Raw genomic sequence first — 20,101 nt, 5'->3', positions numbered from 1 at the left:
AGCTGCTAAAAAAAGTGAAAATATTTTATGTGGTTAAGAAGTTGGAGTCTACCTGGCATAAAGTTAGCGTGATTTAGGGTTTTATTTTATACCACTAAGTAGAGACTTAATGATTCAATGCCTACATCCTTGCACTTAATTTACTTCATCCTAGTTTTAAGCCACATCCATGGGTAACAACAGATAAATTCAAAAGCATCAGTAGGTACTGAATTAATTTTAATTGAATCTTTCTGTTGAAATGAGCAGTAAAGGAATTAGTAGTGCATCAACATTGAAGTTGATTAATTGATGATTAATAGATATAATTTGCAGATGTAAAAGGGATTTATGTGTTGAACCTCATATGTTAGGCTACAGATAACCCTTACACTGTACCCATGCTTCCCCTAGTTGAAGTCTGTGTACCATGTGCAACTAAAGCCTGTCTCTGTCAAGGCCATGCTCTGAAGACTCTAAGACATGTGCAGCCATGCCAACATCCCTTAGAAGCTTGTTCCAGTATTCATAATCTTTGAAATGCTGTTTCATTTCTCAAATGAATTTGTCAATATCAGCTTTTCTCTATGGTTCTTGCTTTGTCTTTCTCTCATAGAGTTTGATAATCCCCATTCTACTACCTTTAAAGAAGGTGTTTCAGATCCTGCTGAAATATTTCTTAGCCCTTTTTACCCCTTTTTTAATTTCTTTCCTTTTTTTTTCTTTTTTTTTCTTTACCTTTTCAATAGGCTAAGCAGATACAGATCTTTTAATTTAATTCAACAAGCCGCTTTTTCTGCCCTTTGAATTCTTTCTTTGGAACTTCTTGGGACTCTTCCAAGTTTTTAAAAATCTCTTCGAACAGGGATATCAGAGTGAGGGCTTTAATGTCCACCTCATTAATGCTCTAAAAGTTCCTACTCATCTTTGTCCCTACTCAGTCCTTTCGTGTTACATTCATATGAGGGTAACATTAGCCCTTTTCATTGCAGTGCTTCACTTGAAGGTTATCCTGAACTACCTGTCTGTTGTGTTGCTCAGACTGGAGCCACAGTATATTATTATACTTGGACAATACTAAGCGACCTATTATGTAAATACAATAGGCAACTAGTATTTTGTTTCACATTTAAATTTGTTTTTCCTAACTGCAGTTGTCACAACTGTTCAAGTAGTGGACTTCTACTGATATTCAATAAAAATCAAAATCAGTGATCCCGTAATGCTTTTATCAACTCTTTTAGCATAGGGCAGGTTAATGAAGCCTCCTCACTTAGAAACATTTCCCCCAGATACATGTTTTTTAATATTCTCTTATGTTAATAATACAATGGGAATTTCTTTATCAGAGTCCTGTAATAAAAAAATAGAAAATCCTGTTTCTATTGAAATACAGAGATAAATATTTGTTTCATTTACTGCATTGTTCCAAAGCAGAAATCCTGCATTATTCTGAGATTTTTCATATTCCTTGTACACTTTTAAAACTTCTTTTTTCATCTGGTTATTAATTATTTTGAGGAACTCATTCTCCCGAGTTGCCAGATTTTGTTTGGGGTTGGCTTGAGTTTGCCCTTTGTAAACATCATCCAGTTATAGTCAGTTAGTCTACAAATAAGAACCACCTTTCTCTGCAATGGTTCTGTCACCTTTTTCCTCAGGTTGACATTCCCATGTAATGGTGCCTTTTGTATTAGAAAATTATCATGCAGGTTGTTTGGAAACTCTGACAACTGTTACATGAGTCGTCCTAAACCGAAGTTTCCCACAACCACACAGTTTTACTTCCAGGCATGATAATAAATAATTCATCTCAGGGTCCAGTTTGATTTGGGGTGATTTGGGTTACAATGGACCTCTGCTAGTAACATGTCACAGCTTTCTTTGTTACCTCACTCATATCGCACCTTTTAATCTTGTGGTTATTGGATTTACTGATAGTTTTAAAACAAAGTGACAGTGTCTTTAACAACCATTTTTCTCTTGCCTGCCTCTTCATCATCACAGTTTTTCTTGTTGATTGGAATTAATGTTTAAAACATTCTGTTATATACTTAAATGTTCATTAACTCAAGTCTTTAACACAGGTTTTAATAAGTGAAGATCTATAGTCTCAGAGCCATTGCAATATAGATTTGGCTTATGATTTTAAACGTTTTAAGTTAAATATGAATTGATAATAGACTAACACTTTCCAGTAAATCTGTTTCATCTGAATAGATAAAATAGGATTTTATCATGTTAGCAAATTCAGTTGGACTGGACTTTTTCAATTAGAGATTTTTCTTTTCCCCTTTCCTCTATGATTGCTGTATTCTTGAATTTTATTCTCCTCTATGGAGGGATTTATATTCAGATCAAAAGGACCTAAGAGCAAGAGGAGCAACCTGTTGTTGCTTATAAGTCTGAGAGTCTTGGATTTATTGACATGAACCTGGGACACTTTGAATGTAATTTGAATATTACATTTGACTGAAAAGCCCTTCTTTTTGGTCAGCTTGTTTGGACATATTCAGGCAAATGCAAAGGGCTTTTGCAAGGAGGATATACACAACTAAATTGTGTAAAGCAATTTTTCATAGGCTAGCACATACTGAAGGTAACAAGGAGTTAACAAGCACTAGGCTATGCATTTGCATCCTCACCACCCTGGTGGGTGAGGCATCTGGAGAGCTGCAGCTGCCCAAGCTGGTGTCAGCTAGGAGTAAATATTATTTTGGAGAAGTTAAGACAAAAGAAACCTTTATGTTTTGAGGATGTATATGGCATCAAAGAGAAAAATGGTCATCTCAGAAAAATGTGTATCAAATGTTATGTGGTAAATGGTAAATTCTGTTAGCTGCAAATTTATAGATTATTAATTACTTTTTTATTTGACTTAAGTAAAGGTTTTACAGGCATGATCAGTATCTGCATTCTGTAAATCATAATGACCATACAAGAAAAATGATACAAAACTATTTTCTCAGTAGAATCAACACGGATTTCTTACTATTCACTGCTAAAACAAGTACAAGTATTTATATCTCCACAAATAATTTTCCAACACCAATATCCAGTTGTATATTTCGCTCTTTAGTGGTTAAGCTATTTTCAAATCAATCTATATGTTACAAATTAAAATAAAGAAGGCAGACACAATGCTCTGTCAGAAGACTAGCTATAATAAGTTAATGTAGACAACTGGATGCCATCTACCTGGAAGGAACATATGGGAAAGTTAATATGCTTATTTTCTATCTATTGTATTTTTATTTGTGGTATAGCTGTTCTTGTTTCCCAGTCTAACAAAGAAACTAAAGTTGAATTAAGCTTCTATTGTTGCTAGTTATAAAATGTTAATATTTTATACATGTGAAATGCATATATGTAAATTTTAATTGCTGAACCAATACTGCCGTATTAAAAATGTGTCATTGTTACTGAGCATTTCAAGTTGTATAGATAATGAGATCAAAAACCTCCATGATCAATACACAGTTGTGGGTACAAAAATTATTCTGAACATTCAGATCACTGTATATGACAGCTCCAACACTTTGGAGCACCCAATCATTAAGGAATTACGCTTATAGCAAACTACAAAGTTTGTGTCTCCTTTGGGTTTCAGTCAGTGCTGCCTTCCCATTTACAATATCTAGTTGCACTGTTGTCTCATGAGAAGTCCACAAATCAGAAAAGCAAAATTGGTGATTTGCCTCTGCTTCCTACATTTCCATGCTTTACCAGATACTATTACTGCTTGTTCCCAGCCCATGCTCCCGAATTATCTCAGTGCCTTTGTTTCCACTCCCTTGCCCTACATAGCAGGTAGAATAGGAGAAAAGTCACTGGTATGTTTTATTTGCTTTTTTTAAGCCCAATAAACAGGAAAGCTAAGGAATGATCTCTTCTACTGCAGAGATATTATTCAAGGTTGAAAAGTGAAATTCTGTCTGGGAGATATTTCTTAATTCTTTTTTTTTTGTTTTCTATTTTCCATTTTTGTATTCTTGTATGCATTTGTTGTCACCTTCCCTTCTTTCTGGCCAGATTTCCTACTCTGTTATTCAACATATTTTCTGGTTTTACAAATCTTTGTACAAATAGTTCTCAAAAATTCTGTTTCTTTATTTTTTCTTTTCTAAACATTGAGTATCACTTCTAGCCTCTATCTTTGACCCAAGTTCAAGGGTTTCAATGTTCCTAACATTTCAGAGTGTATTCCTCTCCCCTTACCCTCTGTTATATGGGGTTTTATGTCTTTCCTCTTTTCTTTCTCTCCTTTCATTTCTCCCTTTTTCCCCCCTTATTATTAATAATCTTCCGATATCTATGTCATTGCTACTGTATTCTTGTTCTGCCTGTCCATCTTCCCTCTCATTCAGACTTCTTGTCTTGATCTGGGAATTGACATCTGTGTGTTCATGTGGAAAGCTAGGGTAGCTGTGTCTGGAGAGGAGATGCAGAAGAGCAACAGGATGTTGTTAGGATGATGAGAGAAACTCTGCAGGTTGCCAGTTGGGTTTACGTACAACCAATTTTAGCAATTGCATGAGACCCTGGGGGAATTATCTTCATACTTTATTATATAATAGAATCATAGAATCATAGAGTAGTTGGGGTTGGAAAAGACCTTAAGATCATCTAGTTCCAACCTCCCTGCCATGGCCAGGGACACCACCCACTAAACCATGCCACCCAAGGCTCTGTCCAACCTGCATACGCAGATAACCTTATACGAGTTAATTTGTAGTAATTGCAGAGTATGTTGAGCCCAGGCACTGCACAGCAGCCACTCTCTCCACTGCAGCAGATAACCAGCAGTAATGGGCTGCTGGAGGAGATGGCAAATTTAATTCCCTTGCCTGCTCTGCTCTGTGCTGTGCTGCTCTCAGCCCAGTGCTGGGGTCTGCTTCTTCAGGTAACAGTATGGGATATGCAGGTGAGACTAGCACCAGCCTGCAGGGTTGAAGACCTGGCAGGAAAGAGGTTGTGTCTGTCCTCAGCACGCTGGGGATTAGGGAACATAACATAAAATTGAGCTGATGTTGAGCTTTTTGGATGAAGGGAGCCATGCCTATGTTTTCCTGCACATCACTAGGGCACCCTGTTTAACCCAAGAATGAGAACTGAAGGAGACCACCCTGCTGGGAAGCTGGGCTGTCCAACTATCTGTTTGTCTGTTCCATAGGATGCACTTCACAGTGCTTTCTCTGTTTTGCTCATAACTAACCTTGGTGTCATTACAGGCCATGGTATCTGCTCATGTGGCCGATGCATTTGCCAAGACGGGTGGTTTGGAAAGTTGTGCCAGCATTCAAGGAAGTGCAACATGACGGAGGAGGAGAGCAGAAGTCTCTGCGAGTCAGCAGATGGCATATTATGCTCGGGGAAGGGTAAGAACTGGCAGCTGAGCCACCCCATGTCAGTTCCCCTCCAGAGGAAAACCATCAGGTTCTGGAAGGCTAATGTGCTTGGCTGTGGGTTATCATTTAGTAGCCCTTTCTTTCAAAGGCACCTATTATTAAAAGGATGTTATATTTGGCTCCTTAGTGCACTTATATCCATTTTGTCAAACACCCACCACAGCCGTATGTGTTTAGTAAAGTTGCTGTCCTATGCAATTTGTTAAAAGCATATAATTTCCTGTAGGTGTTTATTTGATGGTCTGCATTGAACAGCTGTGCATTATAAACTGTTAGTTGTTCCATCCAGATTGAGGGACAGAGGCATTGCCCCCAGTTCAGTGGGCAAGATGGCAAATGTACTATCCCAGGCAACGGTAAGTGGTGGAAAGTGTGCCGTAGCAACTTTTGGTATACTTAATCGCCTCCCTTCTCAGCAGAGCAGCAAAGGAAAGGTAGACTTCTGCAGCCCCCACAACAGAATCCCACAAACTCTTATTTACTAAATTTTGATTGAGGTGGTTGCGTTAGTTTGTTGGGGGGGGGAGGGGGGTTGTTTGTTTGTTTTTCTAGCTATGAAAAATTGCCCCAGGGAGGAATGAAATTTAGAAAATGTTGATAATTATCTGAAACTGTTCTCTGAGGTTTTTACCTTGCAGTCTTTCAGGCTAGAAAATTGCATTACTGGAAAGAAGGCTTTTTAGCTCCCCCATAATGCAAACTGCCTGATTTTGTAATATAATATGCCTGAAAGAGACACAAAATGGGTGGTGGGCCTGGCTGGAGGCTAAAATGCCCTCACTCCAGACTGGATGTGGCATTTCCCTTGTTCATATGTCCCTTGCATGGACAGGAAAGAAGACTACTCACTGGAAAAAAGCCGGTTAGGAGCCTTTTACATCAGGCAGATTTCCAGCTGTCTCTTTAGTAGCTCTTGTTTCAGTGCAAAGGAAATTTAAATGGGGTTTCCAGCCTGGCCTTTTTCCTTCTGTGTTATCACTTAATTTTGGCTTTTTTCTCCCCCCAGTTGTTGCAATGTCCTAGAAAATCAGGAAGTTTTACTGTCTCTGTATTGTTTCCACAGATGTGGCTATCTTTAATTTAGTGTATGTGTAAGAGGATGCTGAGTTACTGGAGAAATGGAGCTACTGTGGTTTACTGCAGAAGTTAACTACTCTTAGTCTTGGTGTCCCTGTGATTTTATTTTTTTTAATATAGACTGTGAAGGTAGGGAATATGCTCATAATCAACAAAATGCACTATATAAGAATCTAAATATAAATGTGACAAATTATTTTGAAATGTAAAATATTTGTGTTGTCTGCTACCTTTTTGTAAGTATGGCCGAGAGCCATTTGTTCCAGCCTGTTGAATACTTAGCTTTAAGCATGTATATCAAGGCTACAATTTACTTTGAGGCTTTGGAAGTACATAATCTGGCAGGAATTTGCAGAGACATCCAGGGTATTTTCCTTCTGTTCTCTGTGCTGCCCAGGGGTTGGTTTGGGATCTGTTCACCAATATGGGGTGGAGCAGCCTGAAAGTTGCTCTAGGTTGTAATGTGCTGCAGGCAGGTAGTGCTTTTAAACCTGGTACAGGAATGGTGGCTCCAAAAGAACAGATTTTCTAAGGCAGTAGGACACTGTTGAGTAGCATTAACTTTCTATGGGAATTGCAAACCTGACCCTAAATCCACATTCAGCAGCACTGGTGGGATTGTTTTAATTTTTTAAGTTTCTTCAGCCCCCAAGCACAGGTAAGCTTCTTGTGTGACCGAAGGTCTCCTTGAGGACAGTCAGTATAATAAAGCTGTGTCACATTAGGTGCTATAGCAGCTTTGTTGTGGGAGCAGCTGGTCATATGTGAATGCTTGTCCCAGCAGAAAAATACCTACATAAGGCAACTTCGAGAAGCATGTAGCTAGTGAACACTGAGGAGACTGCTGTCTCCTGCATCTTCTCTGACCAGGATGGGTTTTTATTTTTAAGGCAAATCTATTCTTGATGCTTAAATATCTGGAAATCATACTTTAAAATGTTGTTCATAGCTAATGTGACCAGCACTATCCAGAGGTCAAAATGACAAATTGTTTTTTCTGTTCCATTACATTGAGCAATACGTAAACATTACTGGTCAAATAAAAGGGAATTTTAAACCCATGAACTAATGGTGGTTATTTTGTCTCGGCTGGAAACCTAGCCAAGATATGCAAATGCTTAAATGTATTCAGGGAGCTTAACTTTCTGTATGTAGGAGTTATGGACTCTAAGGAGTCCTGGTTTTCAGTAGGCAACTGCTGAACACTGTCAGGAAATTACGCTCCGCTAACACAAGCAGAGTTGGGCATCCACATTCCTAGGGTGTTCTCAGAATCTTGGCTTGCTGATGATGCCACCTGTAGTAAAAGCTCTTCCCAAGGAAAACAGCAACACCCACCGTGCTGCTGCCTCCCTGGCAGTAAATGTAGGGCTGCAGATGGCTACTGTAACAGTGCAGGATGTGGGCTAGGTAATGAGCCAAAGCCTCTGCGAGAGGATCTGGCTGGGATCCCAGGGAACACCCTGCAACTCATTAGACTTGTTTTAATTAAACCGAGGAGCCTCCCAGAACAGCATTCTCTGTTCAGGGAAAAGACTCGATACATTTATTCTCCCTAACAGATTTTACATTATGGATTCTGATCTTCCTTGGTTGACTTGGTGTTAAATTTGCTGTATCTTCTGCAAAATAGTTTTAAACATCATGGGCATCCCTCAGTAGCAGCATCAGTGCTTGCTTATGCAGAATCACTTAAGGTTTCTCAGTGTCATGCTCTTATTAACTGCTTTAATTTCACTGAAATTCTCATGCTATTTATAATTTTCAGCCGTCAGTAGCTCGTAGTTTGTATAAACAGAAACATTCAGTTTAAATTACCCTCAAACATGTCTTAGCATATCTTTTATACAGCAACCATGCAGCATCTATGCTATCCCTCCTGCCTCTTTGTACAATGGCATTTTTCATCCTTGTGGGGAATGTCAGTATTTTCTGTGCCCATGGCTCAGTAAGCAATACTAAGAACTCACGGAAAAAGTAGATGCTTATCCAGATGCTCCCATCCCCAGTTGCTGGCTCTTCCTGTATGTATTTACATGTAGCATATGTTACAAGTTAAAACAGCACTTCTCTAAAATTAGGCAATGAGTTAAATTTTGTCAGTAAACACTGAATTACTTTCATTTTAGTTAAAAAAATAAAGTAGAAACTCTGCTGAAGCTATTCCAAAGGTTTAAAGAATTAAGTTTCAGTGATCAGGGACACTTCGGTATTTATGAGAAAAACCTATGGAATATCGGTTGATAGTAACAGATCAATTTTTTTAATTTTTAATTTTTTTTAAGTGTATTTGGATTTCTCCTATGGATTTTATTCAGACATCACTGAAAGAAATGTAAAGGTGGAAAAGCATCTAGTTCCAACCCCCTGCCATGAGCAGGGACATCTTCCACTAGATCAGGTTGCTCCAAGCCCTTCCAGCCTGGCCTTGAACACTTCCAGGGATGGAACATTTGCAGTCTCCTTGGGCAACCCATTCCAGTGCCTCGCCACCCTCACAGTAAAGAACTTCGTCCTTATATCTAACCTAAACTTCTCCTGTTCAAGTTTAAAGCCATTGTCCCTTGTCCTATCACTACAGTCCCTGGTGAATGCTCCCTCTCCAGCAACCCTATAGCCCCCCTTCAGATACTGGAAGGCTGCTCTGAGGTCTCCACGCAGCCTTCTCTTCTCCAGGCTCAACAGCCCCAGCTTTCTCAGCCTCTCTTCATACAGGAGGTGCTCCAGTCCCCTGATCAGTCTCGTGGACCTCGTAGCCAAGTTTCCTTCATATTTTCTTTAATATTGCATTAAAAACATTTGTGGCTTTGTATTGGAATCATTCTGGAAATTTGCAAGAGGAGTAGGATTTTCAACTGCATCTAACCCATTTATAAGCATGTTCTGTTAACAGTCGACAGCTTCTTTGGTGACTTTTTCTTAAAATCTTGTCTCTCATAATTGAAAACTATGTGTGTATTCATGTGTTGTCTTATTTGCTGTAATTTATTTGGGTTTTGACATTTTAGTATTGATTTGTGCTGTAACCAGTTCATAGGTCCACAGAAGGATTTTTTTGCTTAGCAGTTACTGTGCCACCTTAGCGTTTTAAGTGTCTGAACTCTGTACAGAGTCAGGCAGCTGAGAATGGGCTCTGTAAAAGCCAACTCTTCAGCTGGGTGTTGGAATCATCCAGGAGGAATTACCATTTCCTGCTGGCATTCTTAGTTGCAGAAAAGCCTCTCTCGCAGCCTTCTGACTCTCCAGGCTTCCTGAGACATGGTTGCCTTGGGGCAGCTGTCCCTTTCCAGGATTCAGAGCCATTAACTTTCTCCTGAAGGTAGAGATGGCTCTGAGTCTTCCCTTAAAGGGAGGTTTCTGGTGTTTGGTGGGTTTCAGCATCACACAAAAGTCACCATGAAGTTCCCCCTTTGCCTATGGGGGTGCAACCTGACATCCGTGAGAAGAAGAGCTGATTATCCCAATGAGGGGCACTGGGGTACTCTGCAGAAATGAGCAAACCGATGAGTCACCACTATGTGCACAAAGTCTTTCCGACCTAGAGCAAATTCCATGGGAGTTGGAGCAGTTTCTTTTGTGGTGATGAGGGTTTGAGGAGGTCTAAATGTGTTATTCTCAGGCACCCCTGGTCTTTTTTGGCCTCACCCCTAAGGATTTTAGATGAGGAGGAGGGCCATTTTCTTCCTCGGTACGATTTTATTGCCTTCAGTAACAGTGGGTCAGAGACAATTTGAGCTTTTCTAGTCAGAAAAAAGAGCAGTTGCTGGGAAGAGTAGCCCTGATTGTAGGCCTCTGAAACCAGAGAAAAGCTTCCAAATGCAAGTCCTGATTAAATGAAATAGCAGAATCAAAGCGTTAGTAGTAACGTCCCACCATACTCTCATGTCAAAAGAATCCTTTTGTTCAGAAAGCTTTTAGCTTGATGATTTTCTTTTATGCAATAGCTTCTTAGGCAGCAATTTTGTGCCTATGCGCACATGTGTGTGTGTGCACGTGTGTGTCTGGTCATGTTATTTTCTACTCTGAAAATGCCAGTGCTCTTTGTGAGTAATGTTTTTCTGTGATTTCAGGTTCCTGCCACTGTGGAAAGTGCATTTGTTCACCACAGGAATGGTACATTTCGGGTGATTTCTGTGAATGTGATGACAGAGACTGTGACAAACACGATGGTCTCATTTGCACAGGTGCAGTACAGGCTAACACTTAATTGCTTCAGGAAACAAACTGTGTTGATGGGAATTATATTAAACAAAGCCTGACTTCTTCCTCCACTGACAGAGGAAGTGCATTTGCTGTTTATTCAAACCTGCTATAATTGTTTCTTCGTGCAATGTGATAATCAACTTAAGGTTTCAAAACACCAGTTGAAAGCCTGAGTATGAATTTAAATAAGTAAGCCAGCTATGAAATCCATCAAGACTTTTCACTGTGATAGACTACAATTCACTGTTTTTTTTGGCAAAGGACGCACAGTGTGGACAGGATGTTTTGATCATGAGATATCTAGCTTTTGTTCTCTTACTGTTTTTATTATGTACGTATTGCTTTTAAGTCATAGACAAAATTCACTTGTCTGATGATCTTTGGTAGGTGAGTGGCATAGCTGTGAGGGTTAACAGAGCTTCCTGGCAATCAGACAGTTCTCAGCGGGAGGCTGAAACACCTGACAGTTTTTCTTATGACATGATGGCTAGTGATTAAAGCAGCTCCACCTTAATATTGTCTGAGAGTTCAGGTGGCAGATGTGGATAGAAATGGGTAGGCTGCCACCAAACCCTCATGACAAATCTAATGACAAGAAGGAACTTGGGAATTGTAAATTAACGCACTGGCTGCTTCCTGTTACAAAGCTTAATTTTAGAAATCTTTGCTGAGCAATTATTAGATGTGGAGGAAATCTGCAAGCCAATTAGAGTGAAAGTGGGAGGGTTGGCACTCATAAATTGTCTCACAGCTACTCCTATTAGCAAGGGTCCTTTTCTGGGGGTTAGTACCCGGAATAGAGGCAAGGAGTCTTCAGCTTTAGCAGCTCTTCATAGATTCTCATAAAGTCAGTGAGAAGACTCGTCACACTGGAAACCCAGGCTGTAGAAGTGTCCAGCTAAGCATCCAGGAGTCATGAGAAATATTTGAATAAAACAAAAGTAACCTTTCTCCACTGAAAAATAGGGCCAACGTATTTTTCATCTAATAGAGGGTTTGAGATATTATTTATTTTTATAGCACTTCTGCGAATTTAGTTTTAAAGTTTTTCATTTTCAAAGTGATGTTTTTATTGCTATTCTGTTTGTAACTTTTTTATGTCCTTTTCTTTCTAAATGATAGTAAAAAGTAATCTTGGTTTTCCTTGTACCTGGAGGTACAGTGTGAACACTGAGCCTCAACAGCTGGGTAAAAGTAGAGGTGGCATAATTGAAATACTTTCAATTCTGCTAATGGAATTATCGAGAGAATGCTATTAATGCTTTGTAAGTATAGGTTTAGGGTGGCTTCTTAATGCAACGGTACAGTAATTGCTTCTTTCAAAAAAAAACCCCACCCCAAAACATGGAGGGGGGAACCATAAAGGAACAATGCAGACTTTAGCATGGCTTTTTACTTCCCATAAAACGCATTTTAATGTAGTACATTTCAATTATGATAATTGCCCTTTATTCATTCTGTTCTAGGCAATGGTGTTTGTAGCTGTGGAAACTGTGAGTGCTGGGAAGGATGGAATGGAAATGCTTGTGAAATCTGGCTGGGAAGAGAATACCCTTAACAAAGCCCATCAAAGACTAAGAAGGTTTTTTGTTTGTTTTTCTTTAGGCTGCTAGAACATTTCATTTCAGAAGTACTCAGTATGTGGGTGTGCATGCATGCACACGATGGGTGTAAAAGCTTTAGAACACTCATCTGAGGGCCTGCTCCGTAAAGAAATGCATAACAGAACTAAAAGAAAAAAAATTAAAACTGCCTTGGGAGCTGGAGAGTCCAGGCTCTAAAATGTGAAATCATAAAATACTCTAAAAGGCCCTGTGGATCCTTCCAGAGTATTTTGGTAATTTCAGTGGGAACGAGATTACACCCATAATTCCTATTTCTCGAGCAACCTTTGGAAAAGGTGCAAGAAAGCATTTTTACTAAACATTACTTACTTGGTTGTCACCTCTCTGTATCAGTATGCAACAACAGTACTCCTGTAGAAGTGCAGCACTAGTTGAATATTTGTCGAATGATGAATTTGATTCATTTTGTGGTGTTTGACAAATACATTGTTTGGCCCTTTTCTATTTTCCAACAACAGTTTCTGATTACGTACCAGCTCATAAATTGAGAGAAGCTGTAAAGAAGATTATACAACTATTAATGATTTTTTTATTTGCTCAAAGAATTGTACTTGGATAACTGAGGTCCAATTACCTGACAGCCACAGACTGAAGACCCAAGGTGTTGGAACAAACCCTTGTCTGTAACAGAACTTCTTAGTTTCTATGGTTAATGTGTCAATAAGTTGATTATCTAGTCTCCGTATTACAATACTTTCAAATACATAACCTATAGGAGTATAAGGAACGAAACTAATAAAGATATAAACGTATGATTACCTATTCTGAATATGTATCCTGCAACTCATATGTACTTTTATCATACTGTTCTATGTATGTACAGTTGCCTCTTAAAAGTAAAGCAAAGGAAAATTTGTTATAACTTTTAGGATGACAATTCTGTATACTATTAGAAATCACTGTTTGGAACAGATTGCACTGTCACACACGGTATTAATTGAATCTAACTGATTTTATAGAAATAGGGAGCCTGAAGGTCAACTAACTTAAAAAATCAGCTATGGAATTCAGTAGCGAGGTCTCAGCCAAAGACGTTCAGACAATAGCAACAAAGTAATTAAAGTTTTAATGCAGTAAATACAAACAAAGCAGTGGTATGAACAAAAATTTTATTTTTATTTTCCAATGGTGAAATGCTGCTCAGTGTGAAATTCACATTGAGTTATGAAGGATGCACAACTATTGGGACTTCCCTAACTTATTTACATAGGAGTCTCTTTTATTTTTATTTTTTTTTACATGTAGATTTGGCAGCCCTTGAATTCTTTAGAGCAAAAAAAATACAGACATTTTAGGTTCAGAAGTGTTTACATTTTGTGAAACCATGATTGAGCAAGAAATTGTTTAAATGGTTGGACAATATTTCTTCTTAATACCAAACTGTAACATTGTGGTTTAGGTGCCAAGGTCCTGATTTTTGAAGAGCTATATGACTCAGCAATAAGGGAACTATATATCAACCAAAAAAGGAATTTCCATGATTAGCCTAGAAATTACATTTGTTTTAAAAAGGACAATTTTGAAATAGGAAAATACAATGGTACAGGACATGTGATAGAATGGAAAAATTTTAAATGAACTTATTTTATTATTCCCACTTCCCATGTAGTTTTCCCTTTTTTACCCTTTTTTTTTTTAACTTGGATTCTTTCTTTCTAAAGCTTAAGTTTATGACACACATATTCTCAGGGAGTATAATCACCAAACATCAATGCATAACTTCTAGAAAAGCTATGCGTATAACTAATGAGACATACATCCCAAAGCCGTTAGCTGCTCTCTTCTTAAGTTATCAAATTATCAGGCAGAGTTCTAAAACGTATTGATACAATATAAAGAACCTTCAAAGTCAAATTCGTCTTGAAATTACAGAGCTTAACAGGAATACTTTCCTAGATTTTAACATGTACGCATTTAGTCAACCCTGGTGTCTGGAGAGCACAGATTGTTGGTTTTATTTATATTTATGAATATTGCTGACCTTAATCATCTCATAATCAGTGTTTTTTTTCACATATACATTCATCTACTGAATCAGAGTATAAATAGTGAAAGATACAAAGTTTTCCTTAATTTCCTTCCATTTGTATTTAGTATTGTAATAAGAAAATAGTAGATAATCAAAACTCTCTCTAGGTTCAGTAGATGCCTTTTAATGGTTTCATGGCACGGTAAGCAGATTTATATATCCCATAGATCAGCCATGGTATTTCAGGTATTCATATGCATAAGAACAATTCTTTAGAGGGTTGCAATGTCATATTTGATGCATTTTACTTTGTATTTTGCTTTAATTTTAAATTTATGTACTTAAAGAGTGTAAGATGATTCTGATTTCCAGTTAGATTTCTTTTATTTTATTTTACTTTTTTTTTAACCCAATCAACTCCAACATTTTGGCTACTGGATGGATTACGTAGCCACAGCATTTCAGGAAATGTTATCCAACTCATTTGTTAAGGTACATATAAAAAAAAAATAGTAGAATATTCTAAGACAGCTACTATCAGTGGTTTGTTAAAATGTAAATTAGCAAACAAAATGGTGCTATCGCTATAAACCTTGAAGTATTAACTAAGACTACTAAAAATATAATGTATGCATAAATTCCTTTCCAATTTTTATTCTGTTTCTTATAACATTGCTTGAACATTCCCCCCACTCTTCACGCTAAGGTAACTGGTGATGTAACTCCCAGCAGATCTGTTTTGTGGCTCATTTCCTCGCTAAAAAATGAGATCAGAAGGAATAAGATTAATATTCCACATATGTGAAAATAATAGCTATATTAATAAATTGTGATTTTGCACCTCATTCGCTGTGATGGGAATTCCAGATACATAAACTGTAAAAGCAAGACGAGGTATAAGGGATTGGAACACAGTGCTTGATTCTTCATACCCAGTGACTGTAAGAAATCGCTTTTAGGCCTGTGGCAAAAGGCAAAAGATGACAAAACCAAATTGGATGTATTTTGTACTGGCTGGATTTATAAACCTTATGAACAAAAGACACTATAGTCTTTCTTTTTATTCTGAGAGAAAGAGCACAATCCAGAAGTGTGCCGAATGCTTCTACGATCAACTTGCAGGATTATGCCTACTGTATATAATGTATCTATAATATCACCTATAAACCAGCTGTGGACTAATTTCCTTCTATAAATTATTGACCTACTTCTGACCCTTTTTTCACTTTGTAGCTAAATGACACTGGCATGAAGAAAGCTAAGTTGAATATTTCTGTGACTAAGTAACAGAAGAAAAATTTTATATCTTTAAAAATAAGTCATGGCATTTGCATTAGTCATCACAAAACCCCCTTGTTATTAGAGATTTTAAAAAGCATTGCAGAGAATAGGAGTTTATCTAAGGGGGCTTTTAAAAGAAAGATAATCTCCTTACTTAGTCTAATTTTACTTGCATTCCCATTTGAATAGAGCTGAATTTCTTCTTTATACCAATAAATGGATGGATCAGCAAGATAGATGCACTTTTAATGCATGGACCAAACTGCCTGCTTTCATACCTCATTGCTTACACTGGTTTTAAACCAAGATCGAAAGGCTCCCAATATATATAGAAAAAGTCAGAGTTCTTAGTGTTGTTCCAGGTATATACCATTGACAAACTGAACTGCTTTATATCCTGAGGGGAGGTGTGTGTGGGGAGGGTGTTAAGAACCAACCTGACTCTACAAAAGTTAAAGTTTATGAAAATGACAGTATATTAAAAATTTATTTGAGAGTGGCTAAACTCCCCAGTAAATTAAGCAAAAGCGGTGTTATGTGAACTAAAAAGCACTTAGAAGCTATAGACACACCTTTCCAGAGGCCCTATCATATGAACAACCTCATAAGGATTCCTGTGTATTTATAAAATCTTTGAAGTGCAACAAACCCGTGCTTTGTTGAAGTAGTTCCTATCTGCTTAAAACTGGATGTCTAAAACTGCACGTGTGACTGACTTTGCCAAATAGAACTGTAGGTGAAATACAGGTTAAGAAAATAGGAAAGACAGAATGACTAGGTGCAGCGTTAACACATGAAATGGTAAGATGAGGTTGGATTGCTGTGCAAACAGTCTCTCAGAGATTAGATAAAACCTAGAAGAACAAAATACAAAGCAAGCATGCAAAAGATCTGGAACGCTGCAGATTCACAGACAGCTGGACATGTTAAGTACAAAAACCCCAGTCTGTAAATACAAATTGATTCCATCAGGTTTACTATACAGTACTTTAGTAGTAACAGACAGTTGAAAACGGCTTTCACTTAACAGCAAAATTAATTTTAGAGGGAAGAAAATGGTGAAGTCTCATCCTGGAGAACAGCAAGAGAGGTATTATATTAAGGAGCTAAAATTTTCTTTGGCATGGTAAAAGGGGAGAACTGAGTTTGCCAACCTATTTACATGAAGTTTCACCATTCTGTGGCCAGTGCAATGATGTTTTGCACACTCTACTTCTTACATAAACTTTTTTATTGTTTTCTGGTATGCCTTCATATAAATGTTTTATTCATCATGTTGAATCTGTGTATACAACAAATAAGAATAAACACAAATTGTACAATGCAGACAAACTCTTTGCATATATGTATGTAAATTTAGTAATACTGACCAACAGACCTTTGACAGACACAACCTACTACATGCAGTTCATCTTTGCCATCTTCCCATGCAACATGTGAGACGAGACAAAATTAAAGGGAGGAAACAAAGCACAAAGACCCCTTTGCCATGTTTAAACAGACTGTAGAAAAAATATTTTTAGGACGTCTATTCAGTGGATTAAACTCACGTATGGATTTAGCCCATAGAAACAAAAATGGAAAATGAGAACAAAATGCTGTATTATTTCCAGTATGTACTAAGTGCTTACAAAAATTAAATCGTGCCTTAATTATAGCCTCCCAAGCTGGCTTGCAGATTATAATGACTCAGGATCAGAAGCTTAATGTTGAAAACAATTCTTATGTAGCATCAGGCCATGAACCAGAACCTCCTTGCATGGCTCAGCCAGGTCTCCAGCCCTGCTCTTCCCAAGCTTTTACACTGGGAGAGTGAAAAGACGGCTGGATGGGACATGAACACATGTATTCCCTCCTTGTGAACTCTTACACAATTCAGGTAAGAGAGGAAGGAGTGTAGCCTTCAGCTGTATTATCTTATTCAAAATACTGTGGGAAAGCCTGGGGCCTCATCAGGGACCCAGCAGACAGTACAGCATCAAGACTGCTGCCTCCCATTGGTCCTCCAGACACAGAGCAAGCTCCCAGCTCACCATGTAGGTTGCTTTGGTTTGGTTTGGTTTTGTTTTCTCAGGGATGGCGCACAAATCCCACTGGACCAGGTGGGATGAGAAGGGTGCACCAAAGTTTTTAATAAAGTGTTGTTTTCCCCAAGCACGCATATTTAGTGCTAGCAGGCAAGGGCACAGTCTAAGTCAAAGTTTCTTTGCATTTTTATCACAGTATTAGAGTAAGTGTGTCTTTTATTTTTTTTAATCTACATGGATAGTGGGTTTCATGCTTAACTCATTCCCTCCCTAGAAAGACCCGACATCAAGTGTTAGCTTGCTGTTCTCATAGTACATATATAAACAAGGAAGTCTGGCCTACAAAAAAAAAAATCTATATTATAGCAGCTTTACAGTAGCCTCCTAGAAGAGTGCACTAAATGTTGCTTATAAAAACAGAACACGTTTGAAAACTAGCATGAAGAGTTCATTCAGACTGAATCAGTTCAGCTGAGCAGAGAGGGAGTTTGAAATAACCTGCGGTCTCTGCTAGGGACTTCAGCACAAAGATGTGATAAAACAAACTACCAGAAATACAGTGCTAAAAAAAGAATGCATGATTTCCGTTTTTTTTTTTTTTTGTTTTTGTCTTTAAATTTCAAGGTAACAGCAAGAGGCCAAGAGAGCATTGTCACACAATTTTCCAGACTGAGGTACAGTTTGGTCCTTGTTGCCCTCTCTGAGAAACAAATACCTTCCTAAGCATACAGAGAGTACCCATATTTTTAGTCTTCTGAAAGCCTGTGACTAAGTGTGTAACACTTCAATGGCATCTCTGCGGTATTCTATAAATCTCCCTCCCTCCTCAACATTGGTTTAATTGTTCGCAAGTGGCAAACTTAAAGTGTTGATGTTGTTTCTGGTAATATGATCCAAGGCTTCAATTTTATAATGTTTTTGATTTCTTCTAGGTTCATGTAGGAGAAAGTACAGTATACAGAGATCAAGGCAAGGCACCTTCAATCTAGCAATTTGGTGGGTGTATTATCCTAGGAAGCTGGGTGGAGGTATGTACTGGGATATCAGTGAGATACATAGGACCGGACTTTGCATGCTTAGCTAAAAAGAAAAACAAAGGTTTGTAATATGTCCAGTTTTAAAACTTTTTTTTTTTTTAAAACACCAGAAATATTAAACTATAATTTGTAACTACTCTTTGCATTGGTGCTGCAAAAAAGAACACAACGAGACCCTTGCCCATGCTTTGCTAAGTAGGAGTGGGATTCAGCCAAAAATAACAATGGCATTAAGTCCTGTTCCTTAAAAACAGGAAAGGATTATATCTGAAATGGATTTAGGTAGCACAATTCTGGTTAGTCTTACTTACTTTTTATCTTTTTTTTAATTGGTAGTGGTTGTTTTTCAAACAATGAAGATTTAGTAGATGAAAAATGAGCCTTAATTCAGGCCTACAAGGCCTACAAAATTCTTTGGACCCACTTTCCCAAAAATGAGTGGGTCTTGCTCGCTGGGCAAGGCAAATGTTACCATTACCAGTAAGCCTGTGATATGTATAAAACACACACACAAAAAGAAACTAAAGGGGGATGCCAAACACTTGTTTCAGAAAACTTCCTGTTGGTTGTGTTTGACGCTCTTCCCTCCACTATAATGCCAACCTCAGAAGCACAGTATCTGCTCTAAAGAGTATTCACATTTAATCAATATTGTAAGCCAGAGATAACAATCCTATTCTTTATAGATATAATTTGGAATAATAGATTTTTGAAGGCTTCCTGATTCCCTGATTGCTTTCAAAACTAAGCCACCGGCAACACTTAAGTTATAGAGAAACACAATCCCTGCAAAAGGTCACAGACAGTGGAGCGAGCAGCCTTATAAAAAAGGGAAGAAGAGAAATCCATAATAGCACAGGTTTACAGCATCTAACTAGAAATTACTTGATTATTTGTGTGCTACAAAATAGAACTTAAACACATGGATTTTGCTGAAACTGGACTCAAAAAGGGATTATGGGCAATTGTCAGCAGGCAAGGTATCAAGTGTACTTGTGAAGTATGTCATTCACATGAAGTGTCACAGTCACAGAAAAGATATTAAAAAGGCATTCCAATATCTGGTAGGGCATTCCATGGTCTGAGTTTAGCTGGTTCATCCAGGTGTCTTCTTGTTGTGGGTGGAGCTACATGTTGAGATTTATCCACTTGCAACAACTCAGTTCAGAAACAGCAACGGGCAAGTCTGTGACTTGCCGCAAGCTGATCCACAGACACTGCAGCGGGGAAGTCTGGCAAGGATAAATGGCTCAACTGTACTCGGGACTCAGTAAGTCACAACACCTGTGAGGATCTGGCTATGTCGTCTTACTCTTGTTAACTGGTTTGCCGCCATTCATTATTGCAGATGCACTTGTGCTTTTACTTGGAGTTACCCCAGCCTTTGGCACTGTTTCTCCAATATCATGCAAAGATGGTTCTCGATACATGGCAACTGAGGGAAGAAAAGAGAAAACGAGATATTTGTAAGAATAAATCTCATTTAAGAGCTCAT

General features: G+C 38.1%; 2 protein-coding genes across 4 annotated transcripts in view; one reads left to right on the top strand and one right to left on the bottom strand.

The window, feature by feature from the left end:
• The window catches only part of ITGBL1 (integrin subunit beta like 1), a 135,417-nt gene extending 121,080 nt beyond the window's left edge, over positions 1-14,337 (top strand). The window contains exons 9-12 of one of the 2 annotated variants that reach the window (XM_065677982.1): positions 5,211-5,357; positions 10,535-10,648; positions 12,134-12,249; positions 12,751-14,337. In XM_065677982.1, coding sequence (XP_065534054.1) covers positions 5,211-5,357; positions 10,535-10,648; positions 12,134-12,225 — 353 coding nt within the window. In that variant the 3' untranslated portion in view covers positions 12,226-12,249; positions 12,751-14,337. Of the gene's footprint in view, positions 1-5,210; positions 5,358-10,534; positions 10,649-12,133 lie in introns of both variants that reach the window. The other variant, XM_065677981.1, reaches the window with a different exon arrangement.
• Positions 14,338-14,371: 34 nt separating this feature from the next.
• Positions 14,372-20,101, bottom strand: part of FGF14 (fibroblast growth factor 14) — a 402,730-nt gene continuing 397,000 nt past the window's right edge. For both annotated transcript variants that reach the window (XM_065677978.1, XM_065677979.1), the window contains exon 5: positions 14,372-20,041. In XM_065677978.1, coding sequence (XP_065534050.1) covers positions 19,905-20,041 — 137 coding nt within the window. In that variant the 3' untranslated portion in view covers positions 14,372-19,904. The remainder of the gene's footprint in view (positions 20,042-20,101) is intronic.

Source organism: Lathamus discolor, chromosome 4 (assembly GCF_037157495.1).
Source record: "Lathamus discolor isolate bLatDis1 chromosome 4, bLatDis1.hap1, whole genome shotgun sequence".
NCBI lineage: Eukaryota > Metazoa > Chordata > Aves > Psittaciformes > Psittacidae > Lathamus > Lathamus discolor.
This window is presented reverse-complemented; position numbering and strand designations above follow the sequence as displayed.